The sequence below is a fragment of the Leptodactylus fuscus genome, chromosome 7, assembly GCF_031893055.1.
Source record: "Leptodactylus fuscus isolate aLepFus1 chromosome 7, aLepFus1.hap2, whole genome shotgun sequence".
NCBI classification, from domain to species: domain Eukaryota; kingdom Metazoa; phylum Chordata; class Amphibia; order Anura; family Leptodactylidae; genus Leptodactylus; species Leptodactylus fuscus.
In genome coordinates, this window is record NC_134271.1 from 128,240,205 (window position 1) to 128,268,181 (window position 27,977).

Consider the following 27,977-nt stretch of genomic DNA (forward strand, 5'->3'; position numbering starts at 1 on the left):
CATATCTTTAGGACCAAATCTTTATATAAGACACTGTCTTATTTTTGGGGAAACACGGTAGCACATAAGAGACACCATTTAATAACAGCAAAATATGCAAAAACTGATTTATTAGAAACATCTGCAGTGAATGTACAAGTCAATGAATAAAGGAGACATAAATATCTATTCTACAAACATATAAACTGGAGGGAGACAACACGGCAGTAAGGAATGTGTGGAAGAAGAAAAAAAAAAACGTAGTGAATGCTCATGAGAATCACAAAGCGTTGAGCCGGGTTTCAAACTCAATAAAATAAAGGCCGACTTCATCCTCGAAACAGCTGTCAAATAACTCGGCCATCTTGTCCTTCAGCTCCTTCAGTACTTCTGCAGGAGACGTCTGGCTTGAGTTCAGGATCTTTGAGAAGAACATGTTCCATAGACCTCCATTCCACAACCTGCAACAGAGCAGAGACTGTTAAAGGGGTTGTCGTGTCCTTTAAAACATAAAAAAGAGGCTCAGAATGGGGAAGCGTAGCTCCTGTTCTGATGCTTAGAAGTGTACAGGGTTCCCTGCTGGTTTCTACTCCATGGTCCCATCTTGACACATAAGAAATGCCCACTTAGCCAATCACAGCATGGGGAACGTCGATGATGCGGCCAATCATCTTTCCCTGGTGCCTCTCAGCGTGGCCTGGTCCTTCTTCTGAAGCTGCCGCAGTGGTCTCATGAACACTGAGATCAATCAGCGGCTTCAGTGGAAGGAATCTGAGACGTCATAGCTGGCGAGGAGTTTCACTTCGAAAAGACTTACCCCGCATCAAGACAGGGCCAGGAAGTAGAGACCAGACAACGGTACGATTTCTCACTCACCTCGGAACTTCTTTTGTGATTTCCCATGTAGAATCATTTTGCTGAATCTGAAGGGGTTTCTTGAAGATCATCAAATGAACCACATTTGCAATACCAAGAAGATCCACCTGAGGGCAGCAAAATAATAATTTATACAGTGAGATTACAATGCACAAAAAGAATCCACAACCCGGCTGTACAAGTGTCATCAATAATTAAATAATCAATGGCAGAAGGCACGTGTCATCAGCCATCTGGGTGCACTCATCATTGTGGAAGGCACGATGGACCAACACAAGTATGCATCTATCCTTGCGGACCATGTTCACCCCTACACGTGAATTGTTTTTCCTCAGGATGATGGCATCTACCAGCAGGACAATGCGACGTGTCATAAAGCTCGCAGTGTACGTGCGTGGTTCGAGGAGCACCAGAATGAGTTTACCGTACTCCCTTGGCCTGAAAATTCCTCGGACTTGAACCCAATCGAGTAACTATGGGACCTCCTCGATCGGGATGTTCACTCGTCATACAAACCGTAGTGGCCAGTGTAGGTACTGCATCACTGCCCCACTAAAATCTGTCTAGGTAAACAATACCAAAAGCTGCTCTGTCTGGGTACTGGGGATCTGCGGGGGTCCCAGGTGTCTGACCTCCACAGATCTAACTAATATTAATGGCCTATCTTAACGGATAAAGCATCCATGTTACAAACCGGATAACCCCTTTAATCCCTATATATTAAAGCCAGTCGGCCCTGCTACACCTTTGTCTAAAAACTAAGGGCTTATGACATTTCACAGTTAGTAAAAACTAAGTTTCAGGCCATTTATGAACATATACCTTAGCTATAGTGACTATAGATATAATTTGTCTATATAAAATGCTAAGGCCCAAGTACAATCCTGAGTGAGACTATCGCTTCCACTTGTATCTGAGCAGACAATGTCAAAAATATAGACTGCAGCACTCAGCCACAACGTACTGTACTAAACCGGAACCATCCCGATTGCAACGTTCTGGCTGAACCTCAATGACGTCTTAGTATAAAGAGACAAAGATGGTTGCCGTGTTTTACCTGGAAGGGGGAGGCTTGGGGGTTTAGTATCTGCTGTCCGTATTCAGTCTGTGCTATAGGAAAAGCTTGTGCGGTCAATGTGGGACACAGTCGCATGTCCATGCTGTGAGAGAAGTCAACCAGCTTAAAGAAATTGTTCATGGCTGTGCACGAGGACAAGGCGAAAATTCTGAAAAGAGAAGAAACAGAACATCTGATAAAATAACGAAAAAAAACCTGGAAACCTTGGATGGACATCTGAAGAATTGTTCAAGGCAAGGTTCTCCAAGGCCGATACAAAAGCTATGTAGGAATATCCACCCTAATGAAGAATGGATCCGGTGCCATAGAAATACAATGGTATAGTGTGATATAAAGCACTAGAGATGAGTGAGTACTGTTCGACACTCCATAGAAATGAATGGATGCACCTGGTACTTCCGCTTTGACGGCGGCCGGCCGCTTAACCCCCCGCGTGCCGGCTACATCCATTCATTTCTATGCAAGCATGCTGTTCGGATTGGCTGATCCGAACAGTACTCGCTCATCTCTATAAAGCACTACTCACCCGACATCTAACAGTAGGGTCTCTGGCCTCAGGTCTCCATGGATTATCTCTGCTGTGTGCAGTTTCTCCACCAGACTCAGTAAGTTGAATGCAAGCAGTAGAGTAACTCGCTCCACCTCAGTCTCGGGGTCCTGGATTAGATCCTAAATTGGTAGGTAAGGTACATGATAACCAGAGAGTTAGTGACTGTGCAAGACGGACAAAAAGGAGTCTGTGATTTCCCTCAGAAACAGCGCCACTCTTATCCATGGGCTGTGCTTAGTACTGCAGCTCATCCTCATGAAAGTCAAAGGGGATGTCCAAGCAAAACTAGATATTAAATTATTTAAATAGGCTGGGGGCAGTGAAAAAATTATATTCACCTTTCCCCTAATGCTCCAGTGCGGTCCCATCTTCTTAGTCCAGTGATGACGTGTTGATTAAGTCCCAGCGACATGTGACTGCTGATGCCAATCAGCGGCCTCCGCCAAGGGCATGAGATGTCACTACCTGTGACATCACGAGTCTCTTCATGAGGTCGGTGATTGGCCCTCAGCGGTCACATGACCGCAGAAGCCAGACTAGCAGCTTCAGAGGAAGGGATCCATGACATCACAGGCAGATTTACTTTGAGAAAATGCCGAATCAGTAGAAGCGGACCACACTGGGAGGACTCCGGAGCAATGGCGACAGGAGAGTATGGGTTGTTTTTTTTTTCTGCCTCTCCCGGCCTATATAAAAATCAACATTTTGCCTGGACAATCTCGGCGTTTACACCAGTGTTCTAACACCAAGAGGAAGAAATCTAACCCATTGTTCTGCGTCTTCCTAATGATACAACATCTGCTTGACAATATGTGGCCAGGTCATTAGGATAGATGACCATCCATGTAATATAACAGCTCCATACTGCCAGAATACAGGGCAGCTCTGGTATATGGATAGCGGTTGTCTTCATGAGATTATCCCCTTTGTGTCCACAATTCTTTCTACATTGATTCCTGACAAGAAGAGGAAGCATGGGATCTCCCTCTTCGCTCCTACCACAAATCATCCCTGTGTCCAGGGCCTGTATTCTGACCCTATGGAAATCTACTAACCCCCCCTCCCTCAGTCACTGGGTTCATAAAGTGGAGGATATCAGGACTATGGAGGACCTCACTGCCTCCCTCCGTGACGCTCATGGGGCCTATATGGATGCCCTGGCTCCTTTCCCAGAGCACTCAGTCATACCCAGACCTCGCTGGTTGAGACTCCCTGGCAGATGTTTGGTAAGCTCTGGACCCCTTCTTCCCCAACCCCCCCCCCTTTTTTTCCCCCCATCCTTCTTCTTTCTACCTTCCCTCACCAGGGAAAGGTAGAAAGAAGGAGCATGCCATCAGAAACTTTACTTGGCGCACACTTACTAGGACACTGAAGAGTCCGACATCCTTATAAAATGTAACGCATCCGTCCTGAAACATGTAGCAGTTACTTGGTTCAATAAAATTGGTCTTGAAAGCTTCACCAAGTCTCTCTTTCAGCTGCTGTACAATGTAGAAATCCCACAGAAGAGGCCTCGAATCCACCTGCCAGGTGACCGAAAGTAGTGATGAGAAAGTAGAAACAGCTTAGTGATTGTACCCTTATGGACACTCGTTGCAGTCCACAATGCCGGGTCCCCCTAGATGAGGGGTAGGGAACCTTCGTCTCTCCAGCTGCTGTCAAACTACAACTCCCAACATGCTCCATTCACTTCCATGGGAGTTCCAAGAACAGGAGAGCAAGTATGCATGCTGGGAGTTGTAGTTTTGCAACAGCTGGAGAGCCAAAGGTTCCCTACCCCTGCCCTAAAGCCTCCTTGTGAATAGAGCGTTGGTGCACTTGTGTAACTGTCGCTCCATTCACTTCTATGGGGCTGTAGGCACTGCTGTAGTTTACAGTCCCACTGTAATGAACGGAGAGCCGTCATATAAACACACTAACACTACATTTACAGAGAGACTTCAGGGGGCTTTCAGTCCCCCATCCTCTTGAACACAGGAGACATGGCATTCTGGCTACAGGAATGGAAAAAAAAATCACATGTGGGCTACAAGAGTGGAAAACACATTTTACATCTGCGATACTGTAGTTTATTCTAAAACACAAAAATCTGCTGCATATAAGCGACTACATAGACAGAAACGTACAGAAAGATTAATCACAAACCTTTAATGCTACTCCGACTCCTTTCATGTCCATATTACAATCCGCCTGGGCCCCCATATAAATACTGCTGGTCTCTCCAAGAATGACTTCACTTTTAAGATGGTAGGATTCATTGCCTAGAAGATAGGATCTTTGTTACCTTGTCTCTAATTTTGGATCTATAGTATATTTAAACATTAGGGGTTTTTTGAAAACAGGTTTTTCCCAGCATATGAAATACTATTACTTTCAAAATGGTAGGGGTCTGGCTGTTGGGACCACCACTGCCAAGAATGAAGTGGCCGCAACGCACAGGCATGCTTCTGGCCAGCGCCCTGCAGGGAACCCCAACACAGTAATGCAGAGCAATGCTGCCGTTCCCTTTAGAAGAGTCAGACAAGCTGCAGATTTTTCCTCCAAAATTGCAAATGGGAAATCCATAATGTAAATGATCTTTCACCCTGTTTAATGCTTTAAGGCTAAATCCACTGAAAATATGTAGCAAAATCCATGACCAATCTGGATGTAAAACATGGCATGTGGGGTTTTTCTCTGGATCTGCTGCAAACTTTCCGGAATAAAATTGGTACTTGTGGGCATCCCTTTACAACGGGTGGCCAAGGATGGGTACTATCAATACAAGATTGCTGGGATCCTACACTCAGGTACCCCCCTCCATTATAAATGAATGTACCACGTGTGACAGGCTCCTTTTGCTCTCACACACTCGCCTCTTCTTGCTTACCTAGCTGCACTTCTTCCTGATCCTTCATAGCAGGGACCTGCCCAGACTCATGAATGATGGAGTTTGATGCTAATAGCTCAGGCATGGCCTCCAGCAGGTTCTTTTGGAGTTCTGTGCTGGCGACTAATACAGAGATCTCTTCTGAAATATAAGAGCACAAATATATACAAGACATATTAGAAATATACATATACACAGATACGCACGGTCCACAACACATCCAGTACACGGAGTGTAAGGAATATCTCCTATATGACACACTTATAACCTGTCCACAGGAGGCGCTGTGGGAGTCCAAGACCCATTTAAAACTATGGCGTCAATGTTAGAAACCAGATAACCCTTTAATGAACTTTAAAAGGGATCCTATCATTGAATCCCCTTTTTTTCTGACTAACACATAGGAATAGCCTTAAGAAGACTATTCTTCTCCTACCTTTATGTCTTCCCTGCGCCACTGTTCGTTAGAAATCCGGGTTTTCTTCGGTATGCAAATGAATTCTCTCGCAGCACTGGGGGTGGGCCCAGGCCCTCAAACAGCACTGGGGAAAGTCCCCCAATGCCGCGAGAGACATCTCCAGCGCCGACTCCATCTTCTTCTGGAACGCCCTCTCCCTGTGTCTTCTTCCGTCGTGGGTTTCAATCTTCTAGGCCTTGAGCAGAGCCGACGGCGCATACCCGGGCCACAAGAAAATGGCCGCTTACACCAGCTTACCGTGTAAGCAGCCACAAGAAAATGGACTCTTACACCAGTTTACTGTGTAAGCGGCCATTTTCTTGTGGCCCCGGCATGCACAGTCAGCTCTGCCCAAGGCCTAGAAGATTAAAACTCTTTAACATACCACAAGTTATGGGGACAATGATGATTTTTGTAGCTTACCCAAACCTTGCTCATACACTCCAGACACAAGATCAAGCTTTTCTTGGATTATCAACGTCTTGGAGGTGGACAAGCTAGCAGAACCAGAGACAGAGCTCACAGACGACACTGAGGAACGGGTGTCCTCTTGGCTGGCTTCTAAAATGGGGCTGTTAAATAGAAATAGACAGACACATGTTCACACTTTGATAAAGAATATGATATATCTGGAAAGCAGAATAGGGGTAAGGAGTATAATTCTGTACCTTAGCTTCTTGGGGCACACCACTTGTCTATAGGACTCCTCACACACAGGCGTCTTCTCTCGTAGCGGCAATCTCTCTACACTGGAGATCTCACTTTGTTCCAGCTCATCCTTAGTCTTCTGGAAGGGAGTGGATGCCAACTGTGCGGCTCTCATAAAGTCGCAGGTGTCCTCTGGGTCTGCAAATAAAGTTTTGTTTCTGTCGGAACCAGTCACAATGGCTTCTTCACTTAGAGGTTCAATATCTTCAAGAGTGTCCTTTAAGAAAGAAATATATGGAAAAAACAAATGGTAAAATTTAAGCCATTCTTAAAAAGGTTTTCCCCAAGCTAAAAATATTGATGATTTATCTTAAGGATAGGTTATCAATATCACATCTGCGACATCCGGCAACCCCATCGATCACCTGTTCTAAGCAGCTGATATACAAAGAATGGAGCAGGAAGCAGACAGCGCTGTTCTTGGTGTAGTGGCTGAACCAATCACTGCAGCTTGGCTTGCATTCTAGTAAATAGGATCCGATCTGCAGTACCTAGGACTGGCCACTACACAGAGAACAGAGCTGTCTGTTTCCTGCTTTCAATGTGGGGGAAGGAGAACATGACCTTTACTGTGAAATCGTAGTAGTCGCTATCAGGCCCTGTACCCTGAGAAGGCCCTCAACGATCCCACTATCACCATTCTAGGGACTAGGTAAGTAGGGACTTCATTATGGATCTATCAGTGCAGCCTAATGCTTCAATTTACACCTCAGTTTGGGCCTATGTTAACATCTCCAAGAGCCAAAGACACAGACATTAGAGGAGCTACATTTAAAGTGACAGCACAACTGAATTCTCACAGTTAATAGGCAAGAAAACTTTAATTTATTTTTTCATAAAACAGTAGTGAAGGGGAAAAAAAATTACAATATACTTCACTAAAGTGTCTGTGGCTAAGTAGCTCTCCTGTTTTTGCTTCTTATCTGAGTGGGTGGTGGTTAGTAGTAAGAGTAGTAGTAAGAGGAGGAGGAGTAGTAGTGGTAGTAGTAAGAGGAGGAGGAGTGAGAGGAGGAGTAGTAGTGGTAGTAGTAAGAGGAGGAGGAGTAGTAGTGGTAGTAGTAAGAGGAGAAGGAGTAGTAAGAGGAGTAGTAATAGTAGTAGTAGTAAGAGGAGGAGTAGTAGCAGTAGTAAGAGGAGGAGGAGCAGCAGTAGTAAGAGTAGTAGTAGTAGTAGTAGTAAGAGGAGGAGGAGGAGTAGCAGCAGCAGTAGTAAGAGGAGGAGTAGTAGCAGCAGCAGTAGTAAGAGGAGGAGTAGTAGTAGTAAGAGGAGTAGTAGTAGTAGTAGTAAGAAGAGGAGTAGTAGCAGCAGCAGTAGTAAGAGGAGGAGTAGTAGTAGTAAGAGGAGTAGTAGCAGCAGCAGTAGTAAGAGGAGGAGTAGTAGCAGCAGCAGTAGTAAGAGGAGGAGTAGTAGCAGCAGCAGTAGTAAGAGGAGGAGTAGTAGTAGCAGTAGTAAGAAGAGGAGTAGTAGTAGTAGTAGTAGTAGTAGTAGTAGTAGTAGTAGTAGTAGAAGTAAGAGGAGGAGAAGGAGTAGCAGTAGTAAGAGGAGGAGTAGTAATAGTAGTAGTAAGAGGAGGAGTAGTAGTAGTAAGAGGAGGAGTAGTAATAGTAGCAGCAGTAGTAGTAAGAGGAGGAGGAGTAGCAGCAGTAGTAAGAGGAGGAGGAGTAGCAGCAGTAGTAAGAGGAGTAGTAGTAGTAGCAGCAGTAGTAAGAGGAGACGGAGTAGTAGTAGTACTAAGAAGAAGGAGGAGGAGGAGTAGAAGTAAGAGTAGTAGTAGGAGTAGTAATACAGAGATATGAAGCAGTCAACAGCTGTAATTGAGTAATTTCTGTCTGCATAGTAATTCCTGATAATCCAACTATATTGTGAAAGAAAACTGTCTCTCTATGAAGCAGCGGTCTCTCTGCCTTGATGATCTCTCCTTTTCTTCCCCTCCCCTGTCCATAGTTTTATTTTGTAGATTTGATCGGTGGCAGAAAGAGGCAAATGTGTTAAGAAACGGACACTTTTCCTAAATAAAGTATATTACAAAGTTTGTGTTCTTCACCTGTATCATAAATTTATGAAAAAATACAAATATAAAGGGTACGTTCACAGGAAGATTTTTGTGGGCTGAAAAAAAAATCTGCTTCAGGAATTAGAAAAAATTTTGGCTTTTTTTTTTCTTCTTTTTTGTACATGATGTGTTTTTGCTCCAGCATATTGTAAGGACCTGAAAACTTCAACTTTTTTTTTTTTTTTAAAACAACATGCTAGCGGTTTTTGCAAAGACCGCATCAAAATCCAAAAAAATCCAAAAACCCTCAGTGTAACTTGCGCTAAGATGCTGCAATCCTATGGTAATATCTTGCTGCTCCACTTACATACATGCAAGCTACAATTGTACATTAACATTTGCACAGATAAGATGATAAGAGATACCGTAAGAAAACCATCAGTGACATGTGCGATAAACAAGCACGAAAAAAAAAAAAAAGTCACAAAAAAAAAAATAACACTTACAGGAAGTGGGGAACCATCTGGTTTAACAAGGGCTCTTGAAACGGGTGCCAGCGGGCGACGTTTGGGAGGAGGCATGCTATTCCGAGAGCTGCAAGAAAAGACCCAAACAACACATTGCAATAAGTGAATCTGTTTACTGATAGAAATCTATTGTAAGAATCAGTCTAACAAGTATGAATGTGTAGTCCATAGAACGGCCGTGAAGGATGCGAATGTACGCATACTTACAGATGTCACAGGGCTTCTGCATCGCCCCCTTGAAGTTTCAGTTACTTTGTATGGACAGTTTCTAAAGCCACTTTTAGAGTTGATTCGAATACCTCGCTCCATAGGAATGCATGTTAGTGGCCGGCGCTTAACCCCTTGGCGTTCGCCCGCTTCCATTCATTCCTATGGGAGCGAGGTATTCGAAACTGTAGTCTTGAATACTATTCGCTCATCTCTAGTAGAGAGCACTAGAGCTCCGAATTACAACCCATTTCTGCTTCTATCTAACACCGCCCTCATGACGGCCTAAACAGCAGGCACAAAAACTAACAGCACTGATTGCTCAAGAACGGTGAGGGATAGACCAAAAAATTCGGACTGTATCAAACTTTGCAGGAAGGTGAAAGGTCCTCTTTGAGGAAAGTGAAAACCCATCTCTCATATAAGGGAGATGGCATACCACTAGGGTATCCCACTGCTGAAGGTGGGGCAACATGGTGGCTCAGTGTGGCCTTGCAGAGCTGGAGTCCTGGGTTCAAATCCTGTCAAGAACAACATCTGCAAGGAGTTTGTATGTTCTCCCCATGTTTGCATGGCTTTCCTTCCATACTCCAAAGACATACTGAAAAATGTACATTGAGTCCTGTATGGGACTCACAATCTACATCTTAAAAAAAAAAAAAAAAAAATTGGTGAAGGTCTCCCCAGATAACGAGGATGAAGGATCAGTGCCACTGTTTTCACCTTACAGCCCTATGCCTATATGGTAGTTGTTCCTGCAGCCAGTTCCATTCACTTGAATAGAGTTGTGGTGCAATCGCCAGCACACCTTACACAAGGAAGGCTGAGAAGACGCCACATCCCTAAATCAGTACAGCGCCCCCTTCATTTTCAGGATCTATAGGGTCTCAGAGGTCTGACCCACACTGACCATAAAGTGACTGCAAATCCTAGTAATATGCTATCTCTTTAGGAGATGGAAACGGCCATTTAATTATCACTGTCATATTGCCATTCTACAAAAGAAATACAGATTCAGGACATACTTGAGATTAAGATATAGCAGATTGGATGACACTTACACATCAGGCTCACAAGTCTCATCGAAGATAGTGAAAGGCACAGTCACGGACTCCACTGAAGAAGATTCTGGGGAAGGAGTGAGACATTATACACAACAGCTCAAGTAGTTACCATACAAAGAATAATATTATAAGTCTGGATGTTAAGACTTTAGCATTTGGTGTGAAAGTGAATAACACCACCCACACCGAGTTATTATATACAGTCCGTCGATGAGCCAGTGTGGGCAGAGTCATCAGGACTCTCACTGTCTCTCCTAGGAGTCCTGTCAGGATTTACTACTGAGATCTTCCTCAAAATCCTATCCTACTACTGCCTTCACGACTGTTATGAATTTATGTTCACATACTATATTACACTGCTCTTGTAACAACATTATTTCAGTTAATTGGAAGTTGTTCATAAAGCTGCTCTGTTATCTCTCTATGTAAACACACAGATAACACGGAGTCCATTGTGTTTGCATTTGCATATTATCTGATCTGCTCCAGGCAGCGCTGACAGACTGGATGGGAAAACTCCATTAATTCCAAATTGGCAGTTTGCTACTTTTAAACATATCAGGAAAAAGAAAATCTAATTTGTCACAAAATTCTAAAACAAAAAGAGCTATGAAGGTAGCCATAAGTCACAGAGTTCTCCTCAAGTGGAGCTGAGGGGGGGGGGGGGGGGGGAATCATCGACACCAACGTCACGATCATTATATGGCTTCCCAGCGAGCTGCTGAGATGCCGACAACAATAACAGGCACAGCATGAGGAACGAGTTCAGCAGCAAGCCAGCTTGAGAGCTGCTGAAACGCCAGAGCAAGCGGATTATCAACGCCAACAACACGCTCATTATATGGCGTCCCAGTGAGCTGCTAAGATGCCTGGACAATAATGAGCATGGTGTGAGGAATGAGTTCAGCGACAGGCCAGCTTGAGAGCTGCCGAAACTTCGGAGCAGGCAGATCATCAACGCCAACAACACGCTGATTATATGGCGTCCCAGCGAGCTGCTGAGATGCCAGAACAATCACAGGCACGGCGCGAGGAACAAGTTCAGCAGCAGGACAACTTGAGAGCTGCCGGAGAACCATCGACAGAAGCAATTTGCTGAATATAGGCAGCTCATCGATGTCAACATCCCGCACACGAGGTCACGGGCAGAGGTTAGTACACCTATAATCACAGAGCTCAGCTTCTCTGCCTCTATCATACAAGTCTATATATTATCAATGAGGTTTCCTATATCTACAGTATATGGACGAAACAATATCAATGTATTTCTTCAGATTGTAAATGAAAGGTTGTTATTTTTTTACTCACCTGCACCACGAAGTTTATTCTGAGACACCATTAGGATCTCAGTGCTGTAAATAAAATGGAATAAATCTGATAAATAATCATTCCAAACTACTATTTGATAAAGCTTACAAGAATGTAAGAATAAGACAGTAGAACACAATGAGGATAGTGATATTACTAATATCTTACATGGTCCGGGTTTCTGGACGTCACGTTGCTGGCGACATTTGTCACTTGGGTGCCAAACACACAACTTTGAAAGCATAACCGCTCACGGAAAAAAGAACGCTAACTGTCTGCATAGACCGCTATTGTGAGGGGGCGGATTCTGAGGTGGATTCGACGTCAAAATCCGCCCCCTCTTGCCCCGCGTGAACTAGCCCTTAAATCAAAGGAAAGCAGGGGAACTCCAAAGCATCAGTTCTGAATTGGCAGGGAAGTTAAAGGAGGTTCTCCAGGGCTCAACACTGGTGGCCTGTCCTCAGAGGGGGGCAGAAACTCAGCACTCCTACCGATCAGCTATTTTCAGCAGTGTTTGGAGATAGAAGCAGACAATGCTGGTCATTGGTAAAATGTATTAAACCGCTAAAAGTTTTCAGGAGTAAAAGCAGCCGTACCTGCCAGATTTACTATAAATTTGCACCAGAAGACTGGTATACGTTTTGGCTGAATACTACAACCCCCGGCTGGTGTAAATTTCCATTCTGATGAATCTCCCAAGATGTGAAAATTATTATGAAGTCTGGATCTTTTAATAATTCTGGATTCACAAATGATGTTCTCTCGCAGCACTAGGGGTGGTCCCTAAAGCTCAAACAGCACTGGGGGCGTCCCCAATGATGCGAGAGAAGCCTTCAGCGCCGCCTCCATCTGCTTCAGGAACAGCCTCTCCCTGCGTCTTCTTCAGGAGCTGGGTTCAAACTTCTAGGCCTCGGGCAGCCGACTGTGCATGCCCCGCCTAGTGTAAGCGATCATTTTCTTGTGGTCGCTTACACAGTAAGCTGGGGTAAGCAGCCACAAGAAAATAGCAGCGCACATGTGCAGTCGGCTCTGTCTGATGCCTGATGACAGAGCCGATTGCGCATGCCTAGAAGTTTGAAGCCAGTGCCGGAAGAAGACACAAGGAGAGGCCGTTTCTGAAGAAGATGGAGGCGGTGCTGGAGAGTTCTGTTTGAGCGCTGAGAACCACCCCCAGTGCTGCGAGAGAACTCATGTGCGGAGAAGACATCTAAAGGTAGGAGAAGAATAGCCTTTCTTAAGGCTATTCCTCCATGTTAGTCAGAAAAATTTTTTAATGATAGGATCCCTTAAATAAGGCGCTGCAGCACAAATAGGTCTCTAGAACTCCACTGTCAGCATGGAGGAGGATCAGTCAGAGCATCAAAATTGATCAATCACTATAAATCATGAAAAAACACAAATGCATTGTTGGTATGCATGTATGCGATCCAAGGAGCATAGCACAAATTTTCTCAAGTAAAGCTAAGGGCATTTCACATGGCAAAAGGGGTAGAGGAATTTGAAGCGGACTTCTACTCAAATTTTTCTTCACTTTCCAGCCTTTTACTTGCTGATTAGTCTCCGATGAATGGGGCTGATCAGCAGAGTGCCTTGCACTGCAGGTTCTGTGGCTGAATCAGCTGCAGAATCCACATCAAGACTGAGCAGGATGCTTATTTTCTCAGCATCCGGCTTTAGAAATCCGCCTCAAAATCAGCTCCAAATTCCTCCATGTGAACATAAGGGTGGGCAACAAATAGCACAAACCCTTCATTCTAAAAATCAGTAGACTGGTCCCTGTTACTAGATCTCCGCTTATACTATTTAAACCTAAAATACAGGAGCTGAAACCAGTCACTGAACATTTTAAAGAGAATCTGTCAGGTCAATTTGAGACACTAAATCATCCACAGGTCCTTATAGGCCAGGGCTTTAGTGTCCCAAATCACCCTGTTATAAGGACATCCATGCCAGCAAAGTAAAAAAAAAATTAAAAATTTTGTGTTCACAGTCAAATCCTCTTCTCGTTGTATTCATTGCCTAGAGAAGAGTCTGATGAGCCTCGTCGGACTCCTCTCTGGTACTCCCAACGCCTGCGCAATTGTTCAGTGAATCCAAGGACTTACACCCTACTTTCACTGTGCTAGTGCTGGAGGTTCGGGGCATGTGCACAGAAGTCGAGGTGTACTCCTCTGGGTTCACTGAAGAATTGTACTGGCATGGTGACTACTCCGGCAGGGTAAGTATAAAGATTTTTTTTATGTACCGTACATTGTAGGCAAGGCACTGATGACTTTATTACACAGAGATTTGGGACACTAAACCCCTGGTCCATAAGGGTCTGGGATAGGCTATTCGTCTCCTACCTTTCATCATCTTCTCCGCACCGCCGTTCGCCTACAATCCCAGTTCTTGTCGGTATGTAAATTAGCTCTCTCCAGCGCCGCCTCCTCTTCTTCAGCAGCGTCATCTTCAGCCGCCTCTTCTGGCGGTGGTTTGTAACTTCTAAGGCCTCTGGCCTTGGGCAGAGCAGACTGCGCATGCCCATAGGCCACGAGAAAATGGCCACTTGCATAGTATTGTAAGCGGCCATTTTCTTGGGGCCTGTGGGCATGCGCAGTCTGCTCTGCCCAAGGCCTAGAAGTAAGAAGACACCGCCGGAAGAAGAGAATGAAGAGGCCGTTCCTGACGAAGATGCTGTCTGAGCGCTGGGGCCCGCCCCCAGTGCTGCAAGAGAGCTAATTTGCATACCAAGAAAAAACAGGATTATAGGCGAACGGTGTGCGCGGAGAAGACAACGAAAGGTAGGAGACAAATAGCCTTTCTTAATGCTATTTCTACGTGGTACTTAGAAAAAATGTCGTCTGAATGATAGGATCCCTTTAAGGAGGACTTTTCTTGTCCTCTGACATTGTGAGTGTTGTATACCACTGCCACCTGCCATTGTAATAGCTGGAAAGTTTACACAATGGAATATTGGAGAACCACCGTGCTGCATGTATCAGTCTAGGGCTCTACCAGATCTAGACAACTATGTCCTTAAGCTTATCTATATGTATAAAAATAATCTATCACAAATCAATATAGTAAGTGTTAGTCTTCCATAATGACTTCAGGTATACACCTACCTTGGTAATACAGAAGCAGTAACAGATGTTGCTGCAGCATCAGGGTTTTGAGGAGACCGAGCTCTGGACAGCACCTCTTGCTCCGAAAAGGTGTTTTCATCTTCACAATATATTTTAAAGGACACTCCAGACTGCAAGGAAAAGATAATCCATATTCACAACAGAATCTTCCAACACGACCTGCTTGGTACGCAGTATGCATCAATCCTGCAAAGAGTAGGATCAGCAAAGAAGAACCTACACTAATATATATATATATATATATATATATATATATATATATATATATATATATATATATATGCTCTAGTCACAAATTCCTTCAAAATGAGGTTATTTACCTGTCCAGCCGCTGCTTCTTGATCTGCAACACAACTTCCTTTTAGCTGTTTCTCCATTTCTTGAATCTGCCTCTCCATCTCTTGCCTACGAAGAGCACTGGCTTGGAGATCTTCTGCAAAAGGATAGAACAGACATTAGATTTATCACTGCTTGTGCCGTGGTGATTGAGCTCCCCACAAGGGGGCGCCAGGGTCACATATATCGAGGAGGATTAAACGTAACATTTTTTCCCCAACAGTTAACAGGTTTCAAGCATGCACCAAGCTTGTAAAATGCAACGTGAAGACCACAACATTGTCAGTCAGCCACCATTAGGTCAAGCCAAGCATCCTACTAATATTATTTAATGTGAAAGTTTGTGTGTTTGGATATTTGTTCCTCAATCACGCAAAAGCGGCTGAACGGATTTGAATGAAATTCGGCACATAGATAGTTTGTAACCTGTATTAACACATAGGCTACTTTTTATCCTGGTAAATGACATGACTTCACGACTGTTATGAATTTATGTTCACATGCTATATTACACTCCACTTGCAGCAGCTTATCTCAGGTTCTGATAAAGCCAGGTCTGTTATCTCTCAGCTAACCCTCAGTGGATTGTGTACATGCATTTGCATATTATCTGATCTGCTCCAGGCAGTGCTGACACACTGGATGGGAAAACACCTTTAATCCAAATTGGCAGTTTTCTACTTTTAAACATGCTGGAAAAAGAAAATCTAATTTGTTGCAAAATTCTAAAACAAATACAGCTATGAAGGTAACCAGAAGTCACAGAGTTCTCCTCAAGCGGAGCTGACGGGGATCATTGGCCCCAACAACGCCCTCATCATATGGTGTCTCAGCGAGCTGCTGAGATGCCGGAACAATCACGGGCACACTGCGAGGAATGAGTTCAGCGGCAGGCCAGCTTAACAGCTGCCAAAACGCCGGAGCATCGACGCCAGCAACACGCTCATTATATGGCGTCTTAGCAAGTGTCGACAGCAGCAATTTGCAGAATATAGGCGGATCATTGATGTCAACAACACGCAGACAAGTCGTGGGCAGAGGCTAGTATATTATAAAGGTAAAATTCATATGCCGCCAAGCATTTAACTGCTACATACTTGTAGCAAGTTCTCATACATCTTTGCGTGCATCCTATGTATTTTATGAATTTCCCTCTTTGACAGAGGGAAAATTAACTGCAAACTTACTGATATTGGAAAAAAAACATCACTGGCAAATTCTGGCTGGAATTTAGAGCAGATTTTGTGAACGTCCCCTTAGACTGTGGATAAGCACGGGGTAACTGTCATGGGGGAACAGGAGAAAAGGACAGTGGGTCTGTGGGAAACCAGATTGCTAGGGTTTAATATTAGATCTGGCAGTTTTAAAGAGGGATCACCACCAGAGACCTCTGCTGCAGGTAAAGTAGGCAGGCTGGGGATTGGTAGCCTGAAGATACATGCAGAGGACAGGGGGGGGTCAGAACAGAAGTTCACATCTAGAAGATAGAAAACTGATGTTGTGTCTGCCTTTTTCTTTTCGGTTTTCCTATCCAGTAAGCGGTAACTCATTTCCAAGGGTGCAGTTATGGATGGAGTAAGGGTTTAAAGGGATCCTATCGTTAAAACGCAATTTTTTGTGACTAACATGTAGGAAAACACGTTAAGAAAGGCTATTCTTCTCCTACCTTTAGATGTCTTCTCCGCACCACCGTTCCATAGGAATCCCGGTTTATGTCAGTATGCAAATGAGCTCTCTCGTAGCACTGGGGGCATCCCCAATGCTGCAAGAGAACTCTCCAGCGCCGCCTCCATCTTCTTCAGGAACGGCCTCTCTGACCGTCCTCTTTCGGCGCTGGGGTTCAAATTTCTAGGCCTCGGACAGAGCCTACTGCGCAAGCCCACAGCCACAAGAAAAATGGCCGCTTACAACGTAAGCGGCCATTTTCTTGTGGTCTGTGGGCTTGCACAGTCGGCTCTGCCCAAGGCCTAGAAGTTTGACCCCCAGCACTGGAAGAAGACGCGTGAAGAGGCCGTTCCTGAAGAAGATGGAGGCGGCGCTGGGGCCGCATTGTTCTGCATTGGGGCGTCCCCAATGCTGCGAGAGAGCTCATTTGCATACCGACGGAAACCGGGATTTCTACCAAACAGCAGCGCAGAGAAGACATCTAAAGGTAGGAGAAGAATAGCCTACGTGTTTTATAACAAAAAACTACGTTTTAATGATAGGATCCCTTTAAGATCATAACTTTGTGGCGCAATAACTCTTCTGATAAATCTACTTCCACGACTACATGACCATCATACAGATACAAACTCTCATTTCAGTCACTGGAGCATGAGAATATTGCTCCCCTCCCTTCCATAACCCATTACTGTAAGAGTTCAAACCTTCTCTCTTCTTACGGATCTTTGCCATATAGATTTCTGCCCGGATCTCCTCTAAAGAGAACTCCTCCACACCAGCATAGACTTTGTTTTTGCAGTACATGACCATCTCCTCTTTGCCTTGTGAATTGCTTTGTAGTCGCTGTAAGGGATCCTCTTCCTTACCAGGCTTACGGGCACTCAGGACACTGCTGACTGAGGGATTAATTTTGCAAGGGGTTCTAAAAACAAAGAATAATGTGAAAACTTTTATATACTAACACCTAGTAGAACTGAGACAGACCAGCTTTATATAGCTCTAGTTCCCAAGACTTGGACTCTTAACTCCATGTGCTTGCTCTGATTCTTGGGCAGCCTCATAATACAATCCGCTTACACAAAGCGACTGAATAGTTTGTTACTGCAGTTTTCAGGACCATTCTTACTAAATTGCTGCAATCATTGTAATATGACACACTGTTAGAGGGGTTTTAGGATATTGAGGACCTACCCTTAGGATAAGTCATCAATAGCAGATCAGCAGCCACTCTGAATAGCTGATCACTGGGGTGCCAGATGTCAGACCGCCATTGTTCTGATATTGATGAAGTATCCTAAGGATAGGTCATCAATATTAAAAGTCATGGAAAACCCCTTTAAACAAAACAGGGGGCATTCATGTTCATTGCAGAAAATTCATTATGATAATTGAATATTTTAAAGAACGACGTCTTTCAGTCTTTAGCAGGTTTGAAGGATTCTTACACCGTCTGTTGCTCGGCCATTTCGTCCACATAAGGGGTGAAGCTGGGAACGCTGAGGGAAGGCTCGCTGCTGGAGCTCTGATGACTGTTTCGGGATGACTGAAAAAGAAAAATTAGAATTTTTATCAAAAATCCTGGTTTCTAGAGCTAAATGTGTCAGTATAGAAAAGGGAAGCTTCCTTACACAAGCAGTAAGTGTGTTATGAATGTATTCAGTGTCCCCATGAGATTGAGTACGTTCATGGACTACTAAAGAAATCAAGGCCTGTTTTAAATAGAAATTAAATCAAGAAATAATGAATCAAGTCTCGGCTGTTGAGCGATCCTCAGGGTAGGTCATCAAAATCAGATCGCCGGGAGTCCGACACTTGGAGCCGCACCAATAAGCCAACTGAAGTGTCTTCTTTGTTCAATACAAGGCACAACACCATACAATGTATAGCAGCTGTGCCCGGGTATTGCAGCTCACTCCTATACACTTCAAAGAGACTGAGTTCCAAAATTGTTCTGTGACCAATAAATGTGATGTCATGGGGAGACACACAGACCACAGCTGGTCGGTGGGGGCTGCCAGGAGCTTGATCCCTACCAGTCGGATATTGATGACCTATCCTAAGGTTAGGTCATCAATTGTAAAATAACAGATAGCGCCTTTAAGGGACCAAAAAGGTCTCTAAAGACTAATGTAGACTAATAGAGCACCAGTCAAAAATATAACACATCGATCAGTGCTCATGTCAACTGGCCATAGACCCTACTGAAAGGGCAGAATTTTCCATCAGTACTTGTAAGCCAAAACCAAGGGTGGAACATAAACGTACTAAAATGGAAACATTCGCCCTTCGTCCATATTTGGCTTTCCACTCAGGTCAAATCAAATCACAAGGGGAGGAAAGATCACTCAAGCAACAGTTCATAACCCAGAAGTTTCATCATCTGTCAGCAGCACAATACCATTCCATCAGGTCCCACGCTCCATCCTGTACAGTGGCCAATCACAAGTTGGGTACCGGTGATGTACCCTGTACCCAATATGTGACTGCTGAGGCCAGAGATGGCAGCAGTCACTTGAGCCCATTCACTTCCAGCATGGCCAGTGCTAGCACAGGATGGAAAGTGTAATCTGATGCTGCAATGGAGGACTGGGGGGGGGGAGGTGAATCCCATCCCTGGTACCTCTTGGAAAACCCTTTTAAGATTAGAATCTTAAGGGGACTGCCTGCAAGATATAATAGCTAATACTAGACAACCAAATATGTCATCTGATAATGGTTAGTTGTTCTCTACAAATGATCTCCACCATTCCCAGTATTGCAGCGACATTCACAGGCTATACAGGGATTATCTAAAACCAGCCAACTTACCCTCCCAGAGTTCCAGGGCCTTGCTTTCTGTTCATTCTCTTTTGCCCGTGCTGGCGGTAGTGCTGCCCAGGGTTGAACAGTTACTGCAGGCGCGCCTCCCATCTCTGCCATACCGGAATTCTCATCAAACACAGCAAAGCGTGAGCGGCTTGGAATCTGCTGTGGGGGAGCACTAAAAGCACCTAACCCTTGGCTACGAGCTAGAAAAAGTAAAAATAAATAAATATTTCTTTGTCCCATCAGTTCCGAAAATATGAGGAGTGGGCATAATTTCAACACCTACGTTTAAGTGCATCTCCCACTCGGTTTACTGGAGCTCTCACTTTGCTCTTTCCTTTGGCCTTTAGATCCACCAGTGACGTGCGCTGTGGTTCGGTGACTTCAGGTTCATCGGCGTCAGGCCCCTCGCTGATTTTTTGTAATACTTGGCGTGAGACTCGTGCTTGGAATTGTCTGCAAGAGTATTGTAAGATGTTACATAAAGGGTTATCTGTGAGGATGCAGTAGGATAGACTGTAACGGCTGACATAACCTATATTTAGGTGCATTCTGCCTTGCAAACCCAATTGACAGAAGAAAAACTTAAAAATAATAATAATAATAATAATAATAATAATAATAAAAAATAAAAAAGCTCTGCCTCCCATTCACTTCAATGGGGATTGCTAAGTGGAATCTGCCTGAAGATGGGTCATAACGTTTTTTTTGTTTGTTTGTTTGTTTGTTTTTATCTCTAGTTCCTGACTTCCACTGAAATGGGAGTAAATGAAAATGGCCTCGAATTCAGCCTGCAGAAAAAAAAACAAAAAAATGTGTGCTGTACCATTAGATCACCATCAGTTCATAATGGAGTAAAGCCGTCAACCCTGCATTTACTAAGCAGTAAGTGACTGTTGTTTGATCACTGGATCTAAGAAGATCAGTGTAGCGGCTCCGCCAGGCTATTGCAGCTTTGCTCTCAGTCACTTGTACAGGAACTGAGCTGCTATAACTCTGCGCAACCATTACACCGAAAGACTAGGACTAGGGAAGGGTGCTGGGTCTTAGACCTTTACCAGTCTGACATTGATGACCTATCCTAAGAATAGCTCATCAATACGCTTAACCCAAAAAAACTCTTTAATAAAGATAAGTACCTTGGTACCACCATGGTTAAAGGTTTTGTCTAAAAGACAACCCCTGTCAAAATGAGGCCCCCTGGGCATGTAGCTGGTCACCTGTGGTCCCAGTGCCATTGCAACTTAGCCAAATAGTTGATTCGCCTGGGGAAAATCTGGAGCCAGCCAGTTAGTTTGCCAAAAGCAGCTACTATAGGGAAAATGTGGGTTTACATGGTGGTCATTAATGGCTGCCCATATAATACCAGGACAGCTTACTTCCCCAACAATGGAAGCCACTTGCACGGATCAGCTTTATGCTCCAGCGGATGTCCATTCAGTCAATCACAGATATTCCTGCCGTATGGGAATATACCCCAACAATGTGTGCACCATAAATAGGCTCCAATAGACTAAAAAGATTACTCTATCTGGGATATCTTACTTGTGATGGGTCTCAAGCTTCTCCAGAGGCTCAGCTCTGCGTTGGATGCCATCTTGGAATATGGAGTCTGCCTTCTTATAATTGCCCCTGGCTTCATACTCTTCTGCCCACGTGATATAGAGTTGTGCATGTAGAATACCAATCCCTTGGCTGTGTAAATAGCTGTACAAGTCTACCGGCTCTGTGCAGAAGTGTGCCTAGGACATCAACCAAAAAAAACACGACGTACAAGGTAAGTTAGGTTACCTTTACATCGACAATTACTACCCCCATCATCTCAGGTCTGAACGCATACGTTTATCGCTGAATACTTTCAGCAAACATATTTCAGTACATATTTTATTTCAATAGTGAACGTCTATTTCAGTTTACTCATAATTAAACCCAATTGTACATTAATAGCAACCCATGCAATGATACTGTGTACGTGGTGTGAACTCAGTCTTACAAAGAATATTAGAAATCATTTTGCTGAACTTACAAACTTGAGGCAAATAGTGAGATAGCGCAGGTCCCCATAATACTTCTGGTCTTCGTGGAATATCTTGACCGCCCTCTCCAGCAGTGGAGACAAGATACTCTCTTTACCACCCTGGGGAAATGCTTGTTCGGCCCACTTTATATACCTACAACACAGGAGAACATGGATCACACTTACTTGGCCTAAACAGATCTAAAAAAACGTCCACCAGGAGAGGTTTCAGAGATGAAAGATTTTAAAAGAGGGGTTTCAAGACTTGTATATTGATAATCAATATATGATTGACAGGGGTCTGATGCCCAAGACTCCCAGATGTCATCGGATTGAAGAGGTTGCATCATTGGGGTGAGCAATACGGCCCTGTCTTCTAATACCAGTACTGTACATATGGTAGGAGCTATATCTGTTATGGTACCTCAGCCCCATTCACTTGAATGAGATTGATCTGCTGTTGTACCATGTGGAAAACGAACGTGACATCACGGCACAAAGAAGAGGCTGCAGAACATCTACCAACCAACCATCCAAACCAGACCATGGGCCAACCTGAAGGGTGATTAATGATATACCTGTCCCAAACATCAAGAGGGTCATCTCCGGTGTAGAAGCGAAGCTCCAATTCAAAAGCCCTTTAAAAAAAAAATAAAAAAAAAAGAGAAATAAATGAATGAAAAATTTAATATTTCCCCTCCGTTTCAGAAACATGCAAATTGTTCAAACATCTAAATTCAAAGGGGTTGTCCAGTTTCAGACAAATATTGGGAGACAAATTCTTATTCTTAGTATTAAAAAAAAGTTAAAAATTTCCCATTTCTATATCAATGCCTCGTGGTTCTCTAGATCTCTGCTTACTTCCAGTGGATTAAACTCAGTTCTTGGTAATGTGATAGACGCACAGGGCACACTTGTTACAGTACAGTCATCAGACATCTGTGTAAACACTCATTTTTGGCTGACCACCGGATGATAACGTCCAACATGGCCGATCTATATTTGGCAGACAAAAGTCAGCCATTGCAGACAGCCAATACAGTTCACTTTGGAAGAATATTTTACAAAGAAGACGGGACTCCTAGCATCATAGGTAACTAGAACACTAGGAGTCAGTCTCCCTGCCAAATGTTCAGGCCGGTATATACTCACTTCACGCTAATGTCCTGGCTTACATATGCAATAAGTTCTGACTGATCTAATTAACCCATAATGGGTCAGTCAGGCTATTTAGGCTGTCAAAGAGCAAGAGAAAGAAATTATGGAAGTGTGAATAAGCAGAACCCCTAGACATAGGTATATACCCAGTGGTACCTCCAGTCCTTGAACACCCTTGGCTCTCCTTTTGTAGTTTATAGAGTTTATTTAATCACTCACTGTTTCTTTTGCTGGATGGCATTATGGTTGGCGCTGTCTTGTTGAGAGAGAACTTCCTGCAGAGTGGACATCGCCCGCCCTTGGCGAATAGGCTGAACATTTTCTTTACTGAGTTCCCACTCGTCTCCAGCCTGGGCCATCCTGAGTGACTACTGTCAATGGATAAAATATGAAAGAATAAAACATGCCAATGTAAAAGAAATAAAACTATTATATTAGCACCCTACAATATCTGCTTTGATCTCCGTGCGGATGGTTGGTCACTGAAGATCTCCCTCCCTCAGGTTCACATGGAGGACTGAGGGTGACCATTTATTGCACGACAGATCGATAGGCGTCTTGTAACAACACATCTTGTCTGTAAAATTACAGTATTCCCGCAATCACCAAAATCTGTAGTTCACTAAACTCCTTTACCAGTTGAGGCCAATGACTGGCTGCCGGGGACACGTGGGGCAATGACGCCACATGGGTTGGGTCCACGGTGAGCATCCTGCAGCAAAAAACAACTAGTTTTCCCCATAGCTTTCAACTCCAGTTCCCATATGGCTGGCCTGTCTAAGGGTTGAAAATAGTGGCCAAACATGAAGCATTGGTTGGCATACTGAGCATTCAAATCTCACAACACAAGAGACAGGTTTTTTTCTGCATTGTGTCGAGCATTGGTGTTACTCTATGCGAATTGGCACGTGTTCCCGGCCTAACACGATTTTTAAAATGGAGCATACAATATGCAGATGACAAGTCAATAGACATCTGAGCACTGCCGCCATCAGGAAGAGTCTGACAGTTCAGTCACGCCCAGAATGACTGACCTCCAGGCTTTGCTATACAGGGGGTCCGGAAAGTAAGTGCACAAAATGAAAGGGTGGACTTTAGCCGGTATGAAGCGTTTTTTATTACTGAACATGTCACCGGAAATGGCGACGCTGTAGGTAGACTGACACAGTGAATGTGAGGCTGAGTTCACAAGGAGTTTTTTGGTCCGGAATTTGAGGTGGAGGCCACCTCAGATTCAGACCAAAAATAAATTTAAAAAAAAAAAAAAAAAAAAATCGGTAGCTGTGACTGCAGTGCACCAGCATCCAGTCGCGGCACTCCGCTCCGGATTAGATCCAAATGATGGGCCTATTCGGGAGGGAGTGTCTTCAGGCGGATGTCCAAGGCTGAACCAGCCGCGGCATCCGCCTGAAGAATGAGCATGTCGCTTCCGGGAACTGGAAAAGACCACTCGCGGAAAAAAGACGGGGACATGTCAAGTCCGTTGTGTACACATTTGTCACAGTGAGGGCCATGCTAGGAGTCTGTGAACGGGTGCGTCAATCCATCTCCCGGCGTTGCAGTGCTTGTAAGCGGCCAGCACTTTGCGCAATTCTTGTAATAAGTAACAGTCATTAAACTGATTTTCCATTAAAGCGCTTTCTCTTCTTTGTTTCTCCTTTCACATGGCGCAGCAAGGGAAACCGATATCTCAGGCTACCTGCAGCACCACAATGGTGTATTTCCATAATATACCGCCTAAAGTCCACCTTTTCATTGTGTGTACTTACTTTCCGGACTCCCTGTATAAACTATCTATATGCTATGTACCTCCGCTGCAGCAAAATGGCGGACGTGTATAAAGTGAGGTGTATGGGGTAGAGAATGAAACAGAGCAACGGACACCACACCCTACTGCACCGGCACATAGGTTACAGCACAGTTTACAGGGTAACACACATACATATATATATATATATATATATATATATATATATATATATATATATATATGTATGTATGTATGTGTGCGCATGTATATATAGCGTGTGCATGTATATATATATATATGTGTGTATGTATATATAGCGTGTGCATGTATATATATATATGTGTGTATGTATACATAGCATGTGCATGTATATATAGTGTGTATGTATATATATATATATATATATATATATATATATATATATATATATATATATATATATATATATGAAGAGCTCAACGGAAAAATGGCCTAAGTCCACATTTTGTCATATTTCAAATTATTACCTAGAAAGCTTCTTTGTACCTCGTTCTATGCATTGGGTTTACAAGGTACCTAGGATTAATGACCTAAGTCCATATATTTCAATGCAGAAGAATTTACATTCAATGGAATAATGGCCTAAGTCCAATACAAACTTACTTACTTCACTCTCGTTGGTCATTTTTTCATTGAAATCGTGACTTCCGGTCTGTTGTTTATATTAGGGTGCATGCACACTACGTAACGCCGGGCGTGTATGAGAGCCGTACACGCCGGCGTTACAGCAGGGCTGCCGAACACTTCCCATTCACTTCAATGGGAAAGCTCGCAAACGCCGCTGTTACGAGCGCTCCCATTGAAGTGAATGGGAAGTGTTCGGCAGTCTGCCGTAATGCCGGCGTGTACGGCTCTCATACACGCCCGGCGTTACTCCGTGTGCATGCACCCTTAGTGTAAAAACTTTGTCTTATTGTTTAAAAGGCTCTAAATCGACTTTTGCACATATTTAGCGCCGAAAAGGGAGGCAGGTAATTATTATTCTTCATCGTTTAATAATTTTTACGGTATATTTGACGATATTAGCATAAGATTGCACTTAAGCCGACTGCTGCGGCAACCATAAAGATACGTGTGCTGTAGCGCCTTCGATGTGTAAGCCATATTTAAGATGTGCCTTTATTTCTGTTATGCAATTATTATTATTATAATATAATAAATAATAGTAGTAATTAATAATATTAAATAATAATATATATATATTTATACATGAAGCTGCAATTTTTTTAATAAATAATACAATTTATGATTAGGATTAACGGTGTTCATTAGCTGATTACATTGGATAGATATATTCCACAATAATGCCCGTTTGCTTTAGGTTAAAACTTTAAATTTCGTGTTTCTCACAATATTGATTTTTGGACTTAGGCCATTTTTCTGTTGAGCTCATATATATATATATATATATATATATATATATATATAGCGTGTGCATGTATATATATATATATATATAGCGTGTGCATGTATGTATATATATATATATATATATATATATATGTGCATGTATATATAGCGTGTATATGTATATATAGTGTGTGCATGGGGACTGGTCTGCAATAAGTCCATACTATGGGCTCAATCTTAAAATTGACTATGGATTTTGCACAGCAGCAAATATATCTTTACTAGCTGGTACCCGCGACTTCGTCTGCGGTGATTGTAGCAGTGGGTATATACAGGCGCGGGTAAGGTTTTCGTAGTGTGTATAAGGTATGGGATATGAAATGTAACTTTGTATCTTGTTGTTTCTGTAATTCAGAGAATACGTGAGACTTTTGTGTTGAATGTAATTTGTATTTGAGCTGCTATATATACGGTGTTGTGAGAAACTTTACATAGTGACTTTGGGACAGAAGTATTTGAAGTTAACCCTTTCCCTTCGATGGCATTTTTTGATTTTCGTTTTTCATTCTTGACTCCTCTCCTTTTAAACCCCATAACTTTTTTATTTCTCCGCTCCCAGAGCCATATGAGGTCTTAATTTTTGCGGGACAAATTTTTCTTCATGATGCCTCCATTATTTATTCTATATAATGTAGTGGGAAGCAGGGAAAAAATTCAGAATGGGGTGGATTTGAAGAAAAAAATGCATTTCTGCGACTTTCTTAGGGGCTTTGGTTTTACAGCGTTCACTGTGCAACCAAAATGACATGTCCCCTGTATTCTGTGTTTCGTTATGATTCCAGGGATACCAAATTTATATGGTTTTATTTACATTTTGACCCCTTAAAAAAAATCCAAAACTGTTAAAAAATATTTTTTTGAAAAGTCGCCATATTCCGACAGCCGTAACTTTTTTATACGTGCGTGTACGGGGATGTATAGGGCGTCTTTTTTTTGAGGGACCGGGTGTACTTTGTAGTTCTACCATTTTCGGGAAATGTTATTGCTTTGATCACTTTTTATTCAAATTTTTAGAATCAAAACAGTGAAAAAACGGCGGTTTGGCAATTTTGACAATTTTACCGAACAGGAAAAATATTTGTATAGCTTTGTAGAGCGGGCGATTTCGGACGCGGGGATACCTAACATGTATGTGTTTCACATTTTTTAACTACTTTTATATGTGTTCTAGGGAAAGGGGGTGATTTGAATTTTTAATCCTTTTTATTTTTTTAATATATTTTTTTACTTTTTTTTAAACTTTTTTTTTGCATTTATTAGACCTCCTAGGGGTATTGACATGGGTGGGCGGTGTCGCGGATTGTCAGAGCGGTGGGGGTCGGCAAACATGGCTGCTCCGGAGCGTTATAGAGCGCCTCCTGGAGTATCGTTAAGGTGAGGGGCAAAGTGGTAAAGTATTTGTATATGTGATTGTGTGGGGTTAGGGGCGAGGCTGTAGAGGGCAATAGGAATTTTGGGGCTTGCTATGGTCCAAAGTGTTTGAGATTGCAGAGATGGTGATGTGAGTTTGGGTTTTGTGGGGGTCCTGGCACAAACGTATGTGCGCTATTGTGACGAAAAGTAGCCTATTGCGCAATCGGGTGTAGTGACTATGTTTGTGGAAAATTTCAGCCAAATCGGTCGAGCGGGTTTTGCGTGATTGAGGAACAAACATCCAAACTCACAAACTTTCACATTTATAATATTAATAGGATAAACATAGACATGATGATGTCAGAGCCCTGGAAAGCTCTGGAAGGTGAAACAAATATTATATAAATACCCATATATGTGGGTATAATGTGCCATCCCATAGGTTACAATGCACAACAGCTATCACATGGTACAGAGGGCATCCTCTGGCAAGGCTACTGCTGTAGAACTACAAGCCCCAGCACGTCTTCAGTGGCGGGTGCACAGCGCTCCCCTCTGTCACTGTGTACCGCCATGGTCCTGTATACACCCCATATAGACACTATATATATAGACACTGCTCACACTCACCGGCCGTTCAGTTATTTCCGCAGCTCAGGGAGTCTCCGCTCCACATTCAAACTATGGCAGCCGCTCCCTG

The 27,977-nt window shown here is 43.4% G+C and overlaps 1 protein-coding gene across 1 annotated transcript; it reads right to left on the minus strand.

The window, feature by feature from the left end:
* Positions 1–259: 259 nt before the first annotated feature.
* On the minus strand, positions 260–27,977 carry BUB1B (BUB1 mitotic checkpoint serine/threonine kinase B). The gene is made up of 23 exons (XM_075283098.1): positions 27,908–27,977; positions 22,945–23,096; positions 22,146–22,205; positions 21,577–21,721; positions 21,096–21,292; positions 19,837–20,006; positions 19,554–19,753; positions 18,191–18,288; positions 17,450–17,667; positions 15,065–15,177; positions 14,724–14,854; positions 11,617–11,660; positions 10,306–10,372; positions 9,017–9,104; positions 6,478–6,734; positions 6,233–6,381; positions 5,353–5,493; positions 4,629–4,744; positions 3,845–4,006; positions 2,460–2,602; positions 1,913–2,081; positions 856–962; positions 260–440 (listed from the first exon to the last, which is right to left on the minus strand). The coding sequence occupies exons 2-23, from the start codon at positions 23,082–23,084 to the stop codon at positions 260–262; spliced, it is 3,096 nt and encodes a 1,031-aa protein (XP_075139199.1). The 5' UTR covers positions 23,085–23,096; positions 27,908–27,977.